Source organism: Bombus pyrosoma, linkage group LG8 (assembly GCF_014825855.1).
Source record: "Bombus pyrosoma isolate SC7728 linkage group LG8, ASM1482585v1, whole genome shotgun sequence".
In the NCBI taxonomy this organism is placed as follows: Eukaryota; Metazoa; Arthropoda; class Insecta; order Hymenoptera; family Apidae; genus Bombus; species Bombus pyrosoma.
This window is the reverse complement of record NC_057777.1, coordinates 8281378-8300380: the sequence shown is the minus strand read 5'-3', so window position 1 is coordinate 8300380 and position 19003 is coordinate 8281378. Positions and strand designations below refer to the sequence as shown.

At 32.3% G+C, this 19003-nt stretch overlaps 2 protein-coding genes across 7 annotated transcripts in view; one reads left to right on the top strand and one right to left on the bottom strand.

Annotated features, from left to right (window-relative positions):
• Window positions 1-12073, bottom strand: part of LOC122569902 (GTP-binding protein 2) — a 29685-nt gene extending 17612 nt beyond the window's left edge. Inside the window, exons 1-2 of one of the 2 annotated variants that reach the window (XM_043731546.1) lie at window positions 11932-12073; window positions 11096-11185 (exon numbers count right to left, since the gene is read on the bottom strand). The gene's annotated coding sequence lies outside the window, so the exon portion shown is untranslated. Of the gene's footprint in view, window positions 1-7900; window positions 8122-11095; window positions 11186-11931 lie in introns of those variants that run through there. The other variant, XM_043731547.1, reaches the window with a different exon arrangement.
• LOC122569900 (BTB/POZ domain-containing protein 7) overlaps window positions 1-17042 on the top strand; it is a 29280-nt gene extending 12238 nt beyond the window's left edge. For 4 of the 5 annotated variants that reach the window (XM_043731541.1, XM_043731538.1, XM_043731539.1 and 1 more), the window contains 2 exons: window positions 13056-13268; window positions 13956-17042. In XM_043731541.1, coding sequence (XP_043587476.1) covers window positions 13056-13268; window positions 13956-14243 — 501 coding nt within the window. In that variant the 3' untranslated portion in view covers window positions 14244-17042. Of the gene's footprint in view, window positions 1-13033; window positions 13269-13955 lie in introns of those variants that run through there. The other variant, XM_043731542.1, reaches the window with a different exon arrangement.
• The last annotated feature ends 1961 nt before the right edge of the window (window positions 17043-19003 follow it).

The window sequence follows — 19003 nt, the reverse complement described above, 5'->3', positions numbered from 1 at the left end:
ATTCGAATGAAAAACGGTCAAGGTAGAGAAAATACATATAATTAAAGCTAATTAAACGATTCGATTCCAAGTATCGATGAACTATCTGTTCATTGTCTCGACGTATATATGAAATGTAAATTAGTTTTATAGTTCCAGTTATGCTATGCGATCGAGACAGATAAACGCGCGCGTATATGCGTAATTCTGCGTGCTGGTAATTTTGAAAAAAATTGCATCATCGAATTACCATGCATACATAGCGTGTTCCATAGCGTGTTGCATCGTCTATACGATATAAGTAAAGACGCGTCAAGCAGCTTAAGGATACGTAAGCAATGCATAGTAATTCATTATTTTGCCTAGCTATTGTAAAGTATTTACATGCTCTCTTGTACGCACCGCAATTCTTTTTGCTTTTGAATATTTATCTAGACTTATGTAGATAATTTCTGCTTGCTTTAAATCTTCATAAAGACTTTTTAAAGAATTTTTTATATAAATAAGTAAATATATCTGGAAAAATCTGGTGAAAAAAATGAAAAATGTTATTAATAGTGATCGAGCAATATATTAAGTATTTCTATATTTTTCATCTATTTTCTAAATAAAGGGATATATATTTATTTATCAAACGTATATATATATAAGTATATATATATACTTATATACATATATTATTACATACATTTATTTTTATCTATATGTTTGGGAAATTACAGTTCTATCGTGAATGCTTAAAATCGTTTGTAATTTCCTATTGTTGTATATTTTCATAGTTAAAAAAGTAAGGTCAAGCCGGCTAATTATCAGTGACTGGAGGACGACATTTGATATAAAGCTTATAGATTAAATATATTAGATTACATTAAATAAAATTCTTATCATTTATTTATTATTATTAAATTATTAATAATATTAAACATTATAGCTTATATAAGATATATTAGAACAAACTTCAAATTCTTTGCTTAATTTTCACTTTATGACTTTCCTGAGTTAGTATGCGAAATTATAGGTCACGAATATGTTATTCATTGCGTATTGTTAAGTGCTTGTAAGATACTGGGTTTCGTTAATGTGTTTAGTTGTTTTTAAACGCAAATGTATATTTGAAACGCATTTGCGTTTTAATCTTACCTAAGCTAGATATTTAAAAGAAACTTATTAAATTTGTGAGTGTGCTCTCGAATTCGAAAGGTCTCATTAGCAAAGTGATATTTGAAAGTCCAAAAAATCAATATTTCATAGTAGAGGGAGAGAGAAAGAGAGAGGGAGGGAGAGAAAGAGAGAGGGAAGGAGGAGGGGGTGGAAAAAAGAGAATTACGTATTTTATGAGATAGATTGTGTAAATAATTTAGATATATTTCTGTTTAAAAGGATATAAACTAGCTTTTGGAATTTTGTTAAAAAAAAGAAAACAATTATAAAGATACATTGAAAATGCAATATTTTTAAATAATGTATTTTGTTCGATAGGTTTGATTGCGTGAATGACACAAAAGTGATATACAATTCGACGATAATCTACACAATTACCTATTCAGTTACCTATCGTAAGTCATTGTGAGTTATAAGGTGAAAGAAGTTATCGGCTTTATATATGAGAAATGTAGCTTCGCGATATAAGTTATATATTTTCAAATGCGTCGCATTTTCATCGAACTGAACGTGATAAGTATCGATGCTCTCAGCCATTTTTTAATACGATTCCCTAAGCTATGTTAAGGACAACGAAAATTGATTTCCAAATTCGTTACACCATAATACTCGATGAAATGAAGGAACTTAATCACGCTTCGAAGTTATTACCAAGTTCAATATTTGCGTATAATTCAGAGTAAGCAAACAGATCTGATGTTATCGTGAATATGTTAAGCTGTTAATTAAACAGATCGTTGAAGCAGCTGCAGGTATGTTTGGAAATAGTTCAGGGTCTACTGTTTGAAGCGTTACATATTTAAAAATATTGTGCAAACCATTTGATGATTTAATACTCACATTTATGACTACGTTTATTTTACTAATCCGTCACTTTATGCATTTTAATCTCTAAAGATGCCTCCGTTTTCTAATCTATCTTTCACCGATTGCTTTGCAGTATTATGTTTGTGGTATGTTAGACAGGTATATACATATATACACACACACACACATTATATTCAAGCTCTAATTTTGCTCTTTTCTTTATGCGTATTACAATTAGATTATAACCAGGGTTTGGTTACGTACAATAGAGAAAAATTATAATTCATGCAAATTTGTACTTTAATCTGGAATTCAGAAATAAAATTTACTTTATTTTGTTATCTAAAAAAATGTTATTAACGAATCATTTGAAATTGGTGTATAAGGGTCTATCAACGAAGCAAGTGAAATAAAGTTGATAAAATGCGTGTATATAGATATGTGATCTCTAAATTGGAGTTATAAAGGTTTAGTCCCTGAAATTAAAATACCATAGAACTTCTCAATCAATTCTTATTCATTCTATTTAGAATTAATATTCTATCTACGCAATTGATTCACTTTTTATCCGCCCCTCATCATATTTGACTCACGTAACTTCCTTATTGGATTCAATACCAACGATAACTTCCTCATAGTGCAACATTATCAGTAAACAGCAGATATGTATGAAAATGCATATTTTTCTAGAAAATTTGTAATTCAAGCGAAACCTCAACTTCGCTTTGTTTTGCCTTTAGAAAGTTTTTAATCGCCTGTTATTTATTTTACATATTTAAATTGTTTTTTAAAGCAAATATACAAACAAATACATATATATTGTATTTTATTGTATTGTATTGCATATTTCATATTCATCCGTCATATTCATCTTGGAAAATTTAGTAACTATTGGTTACTGAATTTATTGAAAAAGGCAGTTCATTAGCAAGTAATTGCCACTTACAAGCTATTTATTGATTCTTCACAATTATTGAATGACGTCTAAGAAAGATTTAACGAGTACAAGTGGATATGTTAGCAAAAAATTTACGCTGAAATGAAATGCAGTTTTGTAGAGAAATTAGTTTAAAACTTACGTGATGAATTCGTGAAAGTTGCTGAGAACGTTACTGGAGTAAGTTTACATATAATATATTTCATATAATACATATAATATATCTGCGTCTGACTGATGTCGAATTAAAAGCTAATTTTAACTGATAAAAATTTGGAATTAATTGTGATTAGTTCTTGCTTGCAATAAAAGTATATCGTATTAAGAGAGTCCTGGACTTTCTTGCAATAACGTACTAACTAATAATCGTGAATCGACAAGTAACACATTGATAGTTATAGACTCTGGTTTTATAATAAGATAATCGGATAATTTATACATAACATTCCCTTGTTAAATTTCATTTTTTATTTCATTACGAGACCTGTTCCGATTATGTAAGAAAATCTACTGCTACTGCAAGAGGCGAAGTCTATCAGTTTGAATTCTAAGAAGTTTATGTATTCGTACGCACGTTATATTACATACTCAATTTATTAATTCATTTACCAAGAATCAGTATTCAGTTTTTTCACCATTTATCCTTACATTCCAAAACCATACAGAAAACACCGGAAGCTGTATATGTGTATGCGTAGGTGTATATACCCTTCATTACCATATTGCTTGCCGTAACAAAAGATCGGCTTCCGTGTTCCTACGTGAAAATTAACTTTATAGTGCAATAAAGGAACATCAACGCCTCTTTTACGTTGATCTCTTCGTTTTTCCACGAGTTTGCGGGGAACGAACTTCCGTTATATACGAGACGTTGAGCGCATCGCAATTTTCGCTCACGAAAATTGCACGCGATAAACGTCGACCGGTGTTTTTCGAATATAAAACGCTCGTGACAAATTATTTGCTACGGCAACGCGATATTTATCTCGAATGACTTCCGCGGTGCTTCTCGAACAATGTTTTTGCACGCGAATAGAAGCGGACAGCGGTGGCGGGTCCGAATAAATTGCTAAAAGTCTCTACTGTCCGTCTAGTCGAGTTATTCGTTACGCGGCTTGTCTTCGCTGTATTGTTAAAAAAAATTTTTAATTTTCATTTCTTCGTTGCATAACACGATGATGCGCCGTCGAGCAGAGCGTATAATTAACAGCTCTTGTGTTAAGAGGTCGGTTATTATCGGTAGTGTCGAGACGCCTTTTCTATTTTTCTAAGAATTTTTACGCAAGTTTTCGGTTTCTTCCAGTAGCGAACTGCTGATGTTTAACTCATTAACGCACGCATTCTTCCTCGGTTTATTAATGGAAATGATTAAATTTTTTAGAATTGATTATTCGGAATAGATTAGGATGGAGTAATTATTCCCTTATTATTTTGAAACTACCTGATAAAAATCTTTCATCACGTATATAAAATTTTTATTTTTTACCAGGTACAATATAGATTTTTTATTGTATAAAATAAGTATCTTGTATCTGTAAAGATCGATGGTTAAAATAATTAGACAAATTAGGAACACTCTATGTCACTGTATATTAGGAATATATGCATTAAGCGATTAATCCTTTGATAGTGAAATAACGAAGAATTTGAAGTGAATCATTTTGAAAATAATTATTTCTTTATCAACATTTCTTGCGTTTCTATCGTCAAATACAACATATACATAGATTTCTCTGAATGTTCAATTGTTAAGAAACTAATTAATCGGTTACAGTTTTGTACATGTATAACGCCTTAAAATGCAAAGTTCGGTTCAATATGTTGTTATATTCGATTAATATTGGTAACATTAATGATTACTGTCTTTCAGGAGTAAATCTAGATATTAGAGATATGATATTGCTATTTTTCAGACTTAAATCTAGATATTAGTTTTACTCAATCCAAATAGAGATATCGATATGTACTAGTTTCTCGACTACTGTTACAATATTATCATTGTAAGCAGTGCTGATACGGATATTATCATTGCAATAACGATCGCACTGACAATACGTACGTTATATACAACTATACAATGGTATACTATATAACTTTCAGAAGAATCTTGTGACTTCTTATTTATTTAAACGATACATATCGACCGTGATTTTTTGCAAAAATGATAATTTAACAGCTAAATTAATGTACATGATAACGCAAAGTTATTACAGTTAAGTTGTCCTTTAAGACCTTTTCTAAAAAAATTATTTATGGCGCTTGGAACTTCCAAACTGTGTAGTGTTGGAAGGAGTTGACAAAGTTTTCAATTGTATTATCGTTTTACGTTATATTGAGCCTGTATATCGGAAACAGATTGAAAAGGATTGAAATATGCAAAGTAGGAAGAGCAAATCCTAGTAGAAAGCAAAAGTAACTGTTGCAACTGTAAGCGCAGTTAGAAGGAAATTGCGAGATAATTCGTTCGATATTGTATTACAGTTGATCTTACGTAAGCTCCCAGTATTTGTGTAGAGTGCAAAACGGTGATAGACATTAAATTTCTAGGAAGCAAAGATCGTTTTCTCTATTCCTATTTTCATAGTTTCGTGTGGAAATTGCAAACAAAAATTTCTGTTGATGATTATGAAAGTATAATCTAAGTAAGTAAAAAAGTATAGAAATTGTATTTAATATTATCCCAATTAGCGTCTAACTGTAAAATTCCGTAGCATTGTTAAGTACAATTCACTTGATAACTATTCTATTTAATAGTGATCATTGAATTTTCCGCGATTCGAATTACGAAACTCATACAATGCATGTGTAGTAAAGGTTTTTATTAGGTAAATTCAAGATGATGAGATGATTATGATAAATAAGAAGAATATTGTGGAAAATTATGAGGATGACTGTGATAGTGAGAAAAGGTACATTTTCATGTATTGCCTTCGAGAAGGATCGATTATCACGGTGGCACTATTTTTTCCATTTTTTCTTTTCAATTAGTTTCCGGAGAATTAGAAACAACAACACTGTGTTAAACACAGTGACACCTTCATTTTTCAAACAACCTTCATTTTTTCTAGCGATACAACCTTATTATTTTTACTAACATTTTAGAATATTACATACAAATTTCCATTTTTATGAACATGGAAATCTTCTTTACTTCTTAGATTTTTTAATAATTACTCGATTCTAGATATTTTCTCTATTTTTTTCCAAATTATGTATGTTCTATAATTTTTAAGATTAACTTCTGCACGTTAGATTTTGTCATAAATCCATATGCATGCACAGTCTAACTAGGACTAGGACTATGACAAAAGTGTTCATTTTAATGAGTGAGTTTCTGATAATGTACGAATTATCCCAAAAATACGTGGACAATGATAACACTAATTTCTTTCCTTACACATGAGTATATCCATGAAACTTTACTATATTGTTAAAGTTATTATACATCGTATACTTTAGTCGCTATAAAGAGTTTATTTCAATGAAATAATTAGTTTCGTAGTAAGTTAGTTAAAAATGACTGGTTTCAATATTGTCAAGATAACGCAATCACTTAAAGTAGAGAAACAGCTAATAGCCACGGGAAGCCGTCTTATTCAATCTTCATCTCGATCGCGACAAGACTCGACAAAACGTGATAATATAAACTGAACGTGATGAGCCTTATTTAATCGATATCATCTTGACTTGCATGTTTTCTGAAACGAGATTTTTTCAAACGTTCAAACGCATTCAGTTTCGCTGGTCCTCTCCAAGAAAAATTCTTTGTACACAATCGCTGATACAATTTTCAACCTTGACTTTTAATGGATTATTGTTTCGTTTGAAAAAAATATCAAAGTGACAAGCAGTAATTCTTGTTGTCATCGAGTTGATCAGATATGTACTTCCTATTGTGTTAATTACATTTCCCTCATAAATATTTACGATATACCCACTTGTATTTCAACGTTCCTTTATTACAGATAAACGGAGTTAAACTGTTAGGAAGAGAAATGTACTGTGTTGATTACACCTAATGAGATTATCAAAGAAGAGACATTAGATCTTAATCGATGTTCTATTAGGTTCTTTGATAAGATCGTTTGAATTTTATTAAAAAAAATGGAAAATATTGGAAGCTTTGAATGGTGTTAATTTGATAAGCAGGGACTGAAAAAATTAATTATGTGCTTGCCAAACTAAAGCAGATACAATAAATATTAGGTTGTGCAACAAGTCTGTTCGCATCTCTTTTAAAAGAGCGTGTATGATCGTCGTACACAGCATACACTGCGTCAAATTTTCGAAGAAAGGATCATTCTTCAGTCTTAATAGATATTCTAATCAAAAGAATCGAGGAAGAAAGGTTTATAAGTTTAAGGTAAATATACCTACATATACGTGTTAAATGTATTTTTCAATCAATTATTTAGAATACCATGAAATTTGTATTTGTTTGGTAAATATAAAAGTTTAAATCTAGCCATTAAATTAAATTACTATTGGAATAGATTAAAACAAACTAACAAAATTCTTTAAGAGCTATTAGAATTATCAATTGAAACGTAGCTAATGATTGAAACTGTTCTATCTATGTCTGAATCTTCCGGTTGGATTTGCTCGATTCACGCTTTTTCAATAAATCTCTCCTCAATTGATTTCTTTCCTTTCAATAAAATTCATTATTAATAATTGCATTTCTATTTAAAAAAAATTTTCTATTTTAAAAACGCGCAAAGCATAAAATATTCAGAGTATGCAATGATGCACGGCTAATTGCGTATCATTATAAAGGTTAATAACAGATGTGAGAATAAATTTATCAATTTTCTATAAATGGATGCATTTACATAAACATTCGATTCTCCATAAAAGCTTCGCATTTACATAAATATCCGCTATCAACTACTGTAGTGAAGACAATGTTTCTTTTGAAGTCGTTTCAAATGATTTTTAAAAAGAAGAAGCTTTTCCATTCGGGCAATTGAGAAAATTCAAGTGGCTTTTTATTTCGCAAAAAAAAGAAAGAAATACCTTTAAGCTCTAATCGGACATTCAAAATCGATTTTGATCGTTCACTCGCTTGTTCCCAATAACTGGCACTCTCTGTTTGACTTCACGCGAATGGGACGAATAAAATTCAACCACGTCAAATGCTTAAAAAACACTGTTAAACAGTCCGTCGTTTGGACGAGACTAACGTCGCTAGAAGCGGACACTATTTATAGTCTGCGCAACGCATCAAGAAATCTAACGTAACGCGATAACTGTCGCACACTCGTCGGAAGTTCTAATGACACAATTCATCTATATCAGTTCAATTTGTAAAAAGGGAAACAAACAAAACGTAAAAAGCAAACGATAGGGAAAAAGAAGTTGCAATTATTTGTTTATGAATCACCTTTTTTAAGGACGTAACTGTTTCTATCTAAATTGGTGACTCGTTTTAGAGTACTTTCGTAGTTGAATATATTAGAGATAAAACGATATTAAAGATAATATTGTTTTATGGATAAATTGTATTCAGAGTATACAGAACGATAAAATGATCTTTTTTGGCGGTGTAGTTTTTGGTGAACTGGCGAATTCCATAGTTGAGAATAATACACTTTTGTGGGTTTTCTTTCTATAATCATACTTGAAAAAGTGCAAAGGGTTAAACGTGTGATTCTGCAACGATTTCCGCGTTTTACTTGTTCGATAAACTGGTGGTTCGTTTTGAAGATGTTTTCATGTAATTTCTGACGAAGGCATTAAGATTTCATTACACACTGGCACTCAGGAATAATTGCATATTCGTGTGTTCTTCTTATATCAATTCATATTTGGAAAAAGTGTTATAAAAGTGACTGAAAGTATTATGATAAGGATAGTTAAAGGTATCTTTTATTCCATCTAGACAATTTCTTAATACGTAAAATGCTTTAAATGAAATTATAGCAGTTCGATTCAAAGAATTTTTGTATTTTAACTTCTAATGAAACTAGTGTAAACCAGTTTCTCGTTCAGAAAGATACATAGAATTTATACGAACATCGCTTTTATCAAATACTGTATGAAACTTCAAAGTAACCAATTGTTACTTGCGTTAAATTAGACAAAGCTTTATTTGAAAAAATAACATTTCATATATATCAATTTAATATAAAATAAGCGAGAACAAAACGTCTTTGGTAGCTCCGACGAAATTGCAATAGCGTTCCGTTCCTTACACCTCGTTGAATGAACGTAAAAAGTGACTCACTGACTTCCTTTCTGCAGCAGTTCTCTAATTATAAAGATATTTGACCGAGAGAAAGTGTCGGTCACTAAAATTACGATACTTTTTTTACTATCCGATCTATTTACTATCCGATCGATTCATTTTCTCTCCTCTCTATTATTACTTTTATTCATCATTTGCAATCTGTTGACAATCTATTTTCTTCTTTTGATTTATTTTTCTATCTATTTGTTTATTACTTTGTTTCATTTATTTATTTCTCACTTCCGTTACACCGGTCGGATGATAATTAATTTAAACTTAGAAACCTGGTGACGATTGATCATGCTACTCTGGTTATACGAGACAGTTTTACCGGTTACCTTGACATTTATATTTATATTGACATAGTTTTTGAGAAGCTCTAAACGAAGAAGAGAAACATTATGTTGTTTACTTTTCTCTTAACATTTGAGGCTTACTTATTTCAGACCATATTTAAATGAGACGAAAACATACGGTTTAATTAGATTCGTTCTTGAGTTTCCTTAACTCTTCGGGTCAATTCACTGCCTTCAACGATACTTTAACGAAGCGAAGATTGTGTACCATCTATATTGGTCCTTTACAGTTTAAACTTTGAATTGATTTAAATTTTGAAGGAAATATCCGCTAATCAAATTTTCTATTAAGAATAAATTTCACCGAAGTGTTATAATAAAGTATGCACAATTAATTATTTCTGTATCATTTTGAAAACATAAAAATAAAAAGATGAAAAGGTAAATGTTATACTATACGCTGTAGATGATTAAATTATTCATTTGAATAATTTCTCACTTTGAAATTCAGTAGAAAAATTGTAGTAAAATAAAGGTAACCTGCTATTTAAATATGTACATATGTGTATGTGAAATGAGGTGATAATGTTATTCGTTGCAATATCATTATTTAATGATGTTATTAGTTAATACGAATTATTATTAGAAAATGTAGAAAAACTCTCCAAAGGAAGGATCAAGACGTTATTATCAATGTATGTCTTTTACTAAATTAAATAAATAATATCGCAAGACTTGTAATAATAAAATCTATGAATAATTTGCCAGATATACTAAGTATGCTAAAATAAAGTGATAGTACTATATATTTATTATAGTAATATTAATATCGAATACTATTATTTATATAAATTCAAATTGTATTTTTCATTTAGAAACAGTTCATCTGTACACATAGTATATCTGTATACCTATATGTATATTGTATACTTATATAAAATCACAATTGTGTGTGACTATAATGAATTATAGTGAAACGAGGCCTAGAACATTCGCAATTCAATAATAAATAAAGAACAAAGAATATGATGAATATTTATATTCATAAAATAAAATAAAATAAAATTGTTCGCATTTGAAGAATAAAAGTAATTTTCAAAGACATTCAAATGATAATATCTTAATAACATTTAGTATTTCAACAAAAGATCAATCTCGAGAATTTGCAAATATTAAACAGGAAACATTACGCGCATTTAAAATATGCTTAATCAGCGTGCATCGCATGTAAATTTATTAAAGCAACGGTGTCTCACAAGTTCCGACAAGGTTCTTTTGCACACGAAAAAGCAGCAATGTTCGTGATATTACTCCAGTAGTTTTCCAATCGATCACTTGCATAGGCAAGTCAGCAAGTCTTCTTGTCAGTCAGTTTTGCAATTACGCAATCGCGGTCAGACAACTGACTGCACGATCGATCGGTGATCGCGTTGCATCGATCGTTCGATGTATCAAGCGGAACTTTGGAAACTTTACAGTTTAGAGTTTTGGCATGACAACCTTCGGTGTTCTAGAAATCTTGGAAATTTGGAGCTTTGAAAAAATATTAAACATTGAAATCGTGACATTCAAACTTGGAAGCTTTTGTGAGATGATTCAGTTTAATAAATCTTAAAATTTGACAATTACACATATAATTATTTATTATATTATCGTCTTGTTTCTATATAGGTATTTTATACTCACGGAAAAATGTGACGAGTATATGTTACGATATAATGTTGCTGGACGATGATGAATTTAGAATTTTCGTCGAATCTCGATTCCGCACATCAACTAAAATACAAAAAAATAAATAAGACTTACGAGTTGCGTAGGAAGACAATCTTATCATCAAAATCTTAGGAACCCTAACAATCTTTAGAACCTTGTGCCAAATGTTTGAAAGAATTTCTAAGATCTTAAACGAAATCTTCGAAATCCAAATAAGCTTTAATCGTCTACAGTATTAACAACTTGTTGCTGTGTCATTGTATGCTGTTAGGCGTATATGCGTTCCATAACATTGTGATTAAACGATCTTTTTATTGCAATTATAATTAGTGATCAGACTTCAATCGTGATATATTATAACTGCCTTTTCTCGTAATCAATCGAAATCCTAATCGCAAAAAGCTAGAAACTTGCATAAAATTATCTTAGAAATATCTTAGAAATTGAAACAACGATTTTCAGCAATCTTGCACCAAATCTTCGAAACCCAAACAATTCTTAAAATCTAAGCTCAAATCGTACAAGTTCAAACAATTGTTAACAAATCTTAGACACTCAACTAAACTCACCAAACATTCTACAGATATCACCAAACTCTAGCAAAAAAGAAAACAAAGAAATATTTTTGGCAGGTAGATTATGTTCAAAGCTGGGATACGTAACAGCTCGAAGCTCGACCCAGTTTCTAAATTTCTCGTTGACGTAGCTAAACCGAACTACACTGAGTGAAACGGCCTGAATCTTCCCTTATCAAAATGTTATCTCTGACAGAGAAGGGTTTGTCCTTTATTTACAAACAAGTGAAATACCTGTTGCAGCGTCGAAAGAGTTGACAGGTAATTGCAGAAACGGCTGAATGCGGCCGGCTGGTACAGCGATGTCGTGACAACTGAGCCAAGCTTCGTTACTGTTTGACTTTGACCCCTATTCTCCCTCTTTTCGACGTTTATTGATGGTATCCCCATCCTCTAACTTCGATAAGGATTAAATTCGAATGATACGCGTTAGAGGAAGCGCGGATTACACTCTGAGCGAGGAGCACGGGGGATGATCGTTGACACGTTCACCGTTATGATATACTAACTCACGTTATTAAATCGTTTCGAGTGATTAAAGTGAGATAAATTTCATTTCAAATTAAATTTTGCCAAAACATTTATTTAATTCCTCGTTACGGTCAGCAACAAAGACACTTTTTTAATTTATTCTATTGATTCAAAATGATGCTTGAAGTGTGTCATAATAATTAAAAAATGTATTCGATGATAGAGAATTTGTTCATAAGTGGCTGACACAAAAGACATTATTGATGATCAGACTCCTGATGATTTGCTGCAATTAAAAATTCTTAATGAAATAAAAAGGGCAAAACTTACTAAGTTTAGGTAAAGACCTAATAACTTTGTACTCGTCGTGTGACGTCAGACTTTAGAGAAGCTTTTAAGTCACGGGATTTTGGGCAAACCCGCGCGCCTAAATACCTTGGATTTCGGTAGTTAATGAATGTCACTAGGTGTAAGCTTTCCTACGTTCAAGGTTCTTGTTAGGAAGTTTGTTAAGCCTCGCTGCTACGGTTTACAAATTAAACACACTTTTGGTCCTCAAGCAACTTTCCACTTGTATTGTTAGAGGGACACGTTCTCGATGGTTCGCTACTAGTTTCAATTCTACCGCATAGCTATAATTTAAAACTATATATAACTATAATAACGACACAGTAGTAAAGATATGCGACGACAATTGTGTGGTGTGACGTGCATTGCGTTCAACTCATTGAAATTTCCGGCCTCAACGTTCGATCTGTCAAACACGAAACATGACCGTACGCAATGTGCTAACAATGAACTAACTCGTAACAAGCTGATAAATAGCTTTCGATTAGGTGTTACGTTTATTATAGGAGTTTTGTAGTTTTGTCGTGCCTTGTTTCCAGAATACAGCCGCATATAATGCGAAGGAGCAAAACGAGCGGTTGACTGATATCGAAGACATGGATTCGCCTGGTATGGGGATCAACGCAAGAACAATTCCACCATTGTGCTACGGAAGAAACATGACATTCCCGCGACCAACCTCTTCTTGCAGCCACAGACACGAGCTTCCAGCTATTGTCACCGAGGGTGAAAGCTGTAGACGTCTTGCGGAGGTAAGCAGATACTATTAGTCAGGAATAACAACAGTTATATGTACTTCGTTACACTGCGTATGTTTATGCATTTATGGGAAATTGAAAAATGTTAGAATGTCCATAATATATAGAGATATATAAAATATGGGTACATATAAAGCGCTCGTGATATTTAGTAGGTGGGATAAATTTCTATTTAGGTTGCATCTTTTAGTTCCACTTATAAATCTAAGAAATTGCATAAATATTCGCTATCTAGTTGTAAACAAAAATAAAAGGATCATGCTATGAGAATTAATCTATTATTTTTATCGCTTCTTTCTCTAAAGAAAAAGGTTTAATAAATGTTTAAGTATATGAAAAATCTCACATTGGCTATTTTGACTATCTCGATAGTTCTAGTGTTAAATTAAAAACTTCTAAATTATCGTGATAAATTCGATGAAAAATCGAGTATTTTGACTACTTTGATAGCTTCAATTCTAAAAAAGATTCAATTTAAAAAAAAATTTCAAATTCTGTAAAAAGTCACGAGTCAACGTTCCGCCATTTCGATTACTTTAACAATGCCATTAAATACTTCAGTAGTTCTATTGTTACATTAAATTAAATTAAATTAAATAAAAATTCGAAATTTCAAATTCCTCTCAAATGGAAAAATTGCACATCTGCAAAATCAATCTCTATCTTTCCATCTCGCTTCAGCAACAAGAGAACAATTCGTGTAGCGATGGACAACTGTCGGGTGTGATGCCGGATGTGGCGATGGCGACAGCTTCTTTCGGAGCATTGCAGCTGATCGAGGAGCAAGAATTGGAGCTGGACCTAGGGGATGGAGCTTCTCATCTTCTGCAGCACGTTTCGCCATCGAATGGAACGATGGGCTCCCACAGATCATCGCTTCCTCATCCCCATCAGAGGCACTACACTGGCCCGCCTCCTCCTCCGTACATGTACCACCGAGCTGGCACTGCCTTACCAAGATTTATTTAAGATTTCTACGAGATAAGAGGACTGTATGGCAACTATAACCACCCTTAACCGGGTCGTTCGTTTCGACGAACGAAATGGAATCACTAGGTGTACTCTTCATGTACTGCCGAGTTTGTTTTCTCAGAAGTTAGACTAGCAAAAGAAATATCTCTTGGTTGGTTTCACGAGGGTTCAAATGAAATTAGATGAATTTAAAGGTTGGATATTTTGATTAAATATTGCTGTTGTCTGCGACCGTATAGGACGCTTCTGAGAAATATAGTTGTAGACGTTTAGAATTATTAATTTGTGTACCTGGCACTTCGAGGCACTTGATCTCGTTAGACGAGAACATTACAAATCGAAGGCTCGTATAAAAGATGATCCTTGTTCGTGTTTGTCTCTCTTCAGAGTGACAAGATACTTGAGCACTCTTTTGTTGCGTTTAATGCGTTTCAATTCTTCTGAACGAAATATTTGTTATATCATATAATCGTAAGTGTCGGTAAATTTTCGTCCGATGGTAAATCTAACATTTGATTATTAGAGCGTGTTTGAAGAGTAAAAAAATTTTTACACAGATCATTTTGTTATGAGCTCCTCGATTAACACTATTATCTATTAATACTAATAACATATAATAATATGTTAATACAATATTCGGATACCGCTATGTTAGGTCAGTAAGTCTTCGAATGCTCGAGGAGACGCTGTAACTGGAAAAATCTCCAAGCATCCTACACAGTCGTGCAAAATACGTATTAAAATGGAATATTCTAAGGCGATTCGTCCAAATTTCATTCCAATCTTCGACACCAATCTCAGGGCCGTTTTCTCCGCTAAAGAAGTTCAAATCCTAGAAGTATTTTATACTTCGGCGAACGCGAGTGGGGCCCGTTCGCTGCACGAGGTGTTTGTTTTTAATTACTTTGTAAAAGGGCGCCTAAAAGGTGGACACTTCGTGCAGGTATCGTGTTGCGAGTATTCACGATATACGAAATCATTTGAGGTCAACGATTGATTCGTTGAAACGATCGATATCGGTAGGACGCCTGCCGAGGCTTCTGTGATACACGAAGACGTACTTCTTGTGGTTCATATCGCGGCGAAGATTAAGCGCGCTGCGCGTCGATAAAATGAAACTTCGTTCTTGCGGGTACAAATTTACTGATACGACGAAGAGGAATACTATTGTACGTACTGGTTTATTTAAGCGCAGCTTAACGAACGTAGAGGACCCCTTGATTTCCAGGATACTTATGCAGAATATCTCAGGGTTTAACAACCGTATCGACGTATCTTATGATATCAGTAAGCAAAAAATGTTATATAAATATAGGTCATTTAAGGTTTTATTAAAAAGTCACGATAAATGAAGGTCATAGAAGAATGATACGATATATTACACCTGTTGTTTTTAAAATCCAGTATCTGACCAACCTACCGGTTCCTGGCTTCTCTAAAAAAATATTTATATAAAAAATATCCATATTTTAGATGTTGGATTTTCCATAAAACTTCATGCATTTATAATTCATTGCTAAAAGGTCAGTATATTTGAATTGAATAGTTTGTTCCTGCTTTTAACTATGTTATATCAAAGTACACTCTTTTATCCATTAAATAATATGAGAATTAGAAAATCAAGAATATTGTACTTATCATATATTTTTCCTGCAATTTACATACGATATATGAAGGGAACAGTAATGGACTTGCGATTACTAAATATGATACAACATAAGAATAAATTTCGATATAACCATTAGCTGTTAATACCTTAAATTGCATTTTAACAGAGCTTTAAACGACTTACGTTTATATAATATTTTGTGTTTGATTAAAGTTCAACCGTTAAATCCTAAAACATTCTGTATATCTATAAATATAAATATAGATATAAATATATATATATTTATAATTGTAAGCCGGATTCGGGAGACAATTCGATCGTGGAAAGTTCATGCTTGTTAGGTACAATCATGTAATAATAAATGTAACTTCTAGGTGCAGACGCGTGCGAAATGCAGATGCAGCTGTGGTTCATGTACATACGGGCACCGTGTATATGTACATGTGTGGATACAAATTGCGTGTGACTATGTGTTAGGTACACAAATGCGCGAGCTCTCTAAGTACCATTTAAAGTGTTAATTAGACGATTATGTCGCCGATGTTGCGAGAGTGAATGAGTGAATTGTCGAAGAAAAGAAAAAGCGATAGAATGTATGAGAGAAGAAAGAATGAGTTCTGAGAAAGGACGAGAGATATAGAGAAATTGACAAATGAAGAATTTGAAGAGAGAACGAGAGAGTGTTATCATGGTGGAGTGGAAGAGAAAGAGAATGAAGGTCACACGGAACGTGCAGGTATATATGATCAGTGTTTTTGAACAGTCATTGTTCTTTATTTAAAATGAAACGCCGCTGTGGGGTATGATCTTTGCTAATTCATATTACCTATGATATTCAATAAAAATTATTTAAATATTAGTAGAAGCACTTTATCTTCGAGCAGCGTATCGTTAAATTATTATTTTTTACGTCCAGTCGGAGCGTAATCGACTGATTTTTGCGTTCGGAGGGGTGCGCGCAGATCTCTAAACGGTTTTTTCGTCGATTCTTCCCGTTGTTGAAGTTACGAAACCTTAAAGTTTCGTATTGTTCGTTCGCTGTACAATATTTCGAACATATCGTGTTCAGATGGTAGCCGAAAAACGTCGACCCTTGTTTTCGTACAACGATAATTCCATAGTTTCTTTCGTTCCTTGTCATGAAAGCAACAAGACAGAAATAAAAAGATGTTCATTAAGAAAGAAAACCTGCGCCTCCGTTATTTTACATGATTATTCGATCGAGCAGATCGAGCTGAAGTTGTAAATCTTTGTTCTTTCTTTTCCTTTTTTCTTTTTGTTAAAATCCAAGCAGAGAATATAGGATTGAGGACGTGCAATGGCGAGACTGTCTTTCACAATACCGTAAGGAAATTATTTCTTTCTCGTTAAATTGGAGAGACTATTACGTAACATCGACATGGATTTTCTCGAATAAGAAATGAGCTTTATTCTATACGAAATCGACAAGATTGATTTGTGGTTCACTCGTCATTGTTCATGTCTATTTAGCTGAATGATGCGTACTTTTGTAGCTAGTTATTTCCACTGTTCTTACTCGAATTTCTTTTTGTTTATACCGTTGTTATTTTGTCTTTTACCAATTTTTCATTCCATAGCGAAGACTTGAAGCTTTGTATATGGTATTTTAATTTATAAATTATAAACCCATTTTCTCGAAATTCTTGGCGTTCTTTAATATTTCGATCCACACCGATTTCACGCATGGTTTCGATCAAAATTCACATTACATACTTACATACTGTATATGTGCCATTTTAATTCACATCGTTGCTCTTCTTTAATTCCTTCGTTTTAATAACTCTTTCCTTGTAATTTTACCTCCCATTTCATTGTTTTCTTTCAGTTTCGTTGAATTTAGTCCAGTTCCTTGAATCCGAATTTTCTCCATTAAAATAACTTTTCTTCAAGTGGATATTTAACGGAAAATGACGTCAAAGAAAGTAATTACACGTATATCATGTTAATTATAATTACAAATAGGAACGATATGTGCATGAGATACGACTAAACATAAAATTCAGAAAATTTTGTTTAGAAAATTTCAATATCATGAATTACAAACTTGTATGTAGAAATAATATTACATCACCCATATGTATCACATATAATGTGATGAAGTTATTGTACAGCATCAAAATTATATTTATAGAAGTAATATTACATCAACTGTTGCTCCTTTGAGATCGAGCAACAATCGAAGGAATCTTAGTTTTACTAGAAACATGAAGCGTAAAAAATGTTTTAATTATGTTTACATTAACCAAGTGTTTAAAATTACTCGAAGTCAAATAAATTAACGGATGACAATGAATGTAAAGGCTTAGGAGAATATTTCAAATTTACCTTAGCGGTCATAAAGTGATTTCTAGCAATTTGCTTTTCAAACACGCACAGGCAGCTTATCATGTAACATAAAAAATTGTCTATATACCGTTTATAACTGTAAGAACTATAATTTCCAGCGTTCATAAATCTCTTCCAAAGTCTTTCGCGATCTTTTCGAATCTACACTTTCTGCTAATACGAATACAGTTGCCATTCAGTTTCCACGAATATACACTACATATCATTCTAATTCATGTTGTTCTTGCTCTTCGGTGCTATATCAGTTTATCTCATTTTCAGTGGTTGTAAACGAGTTTACAAGTTTTTCTTTTTAAAATCTGCGGCATGATTTAATCGTGATATTGAAGCTTATTCCATTCACAGTTCCGAGTTGAATAAACACGTTCGGACGTACACACGTAATAATTTATTTTATTCTTTCGCCACGGTTCTATCTATATACATGTTGACTTATTCTAGTTCCCCAATGGTTGTGTATAAATTTCGTTTAACCTTTTTTGAAATTTGTGACGTAATTTAATTATCGAATCTAAGTCAATTTTATTTATAGCTTCGATTAAAACGAACACAGCCGAATGTACATCATTTCGATTCATGAAACTTATCTATATATCATCTAATTTCAATGGTTATGAATAAATTTCATATAATTTTTTTCGAAATTTATGACATGATTTAACTATTGAATCGAAGTCAATCCCACTCGCAATTTCGACCACCACGAACACGATTACATCATTCCCATCATTCTTCCACTTCGCTGTTCGCTTCACATTTCCCTTATAACTTTACTTTCCGT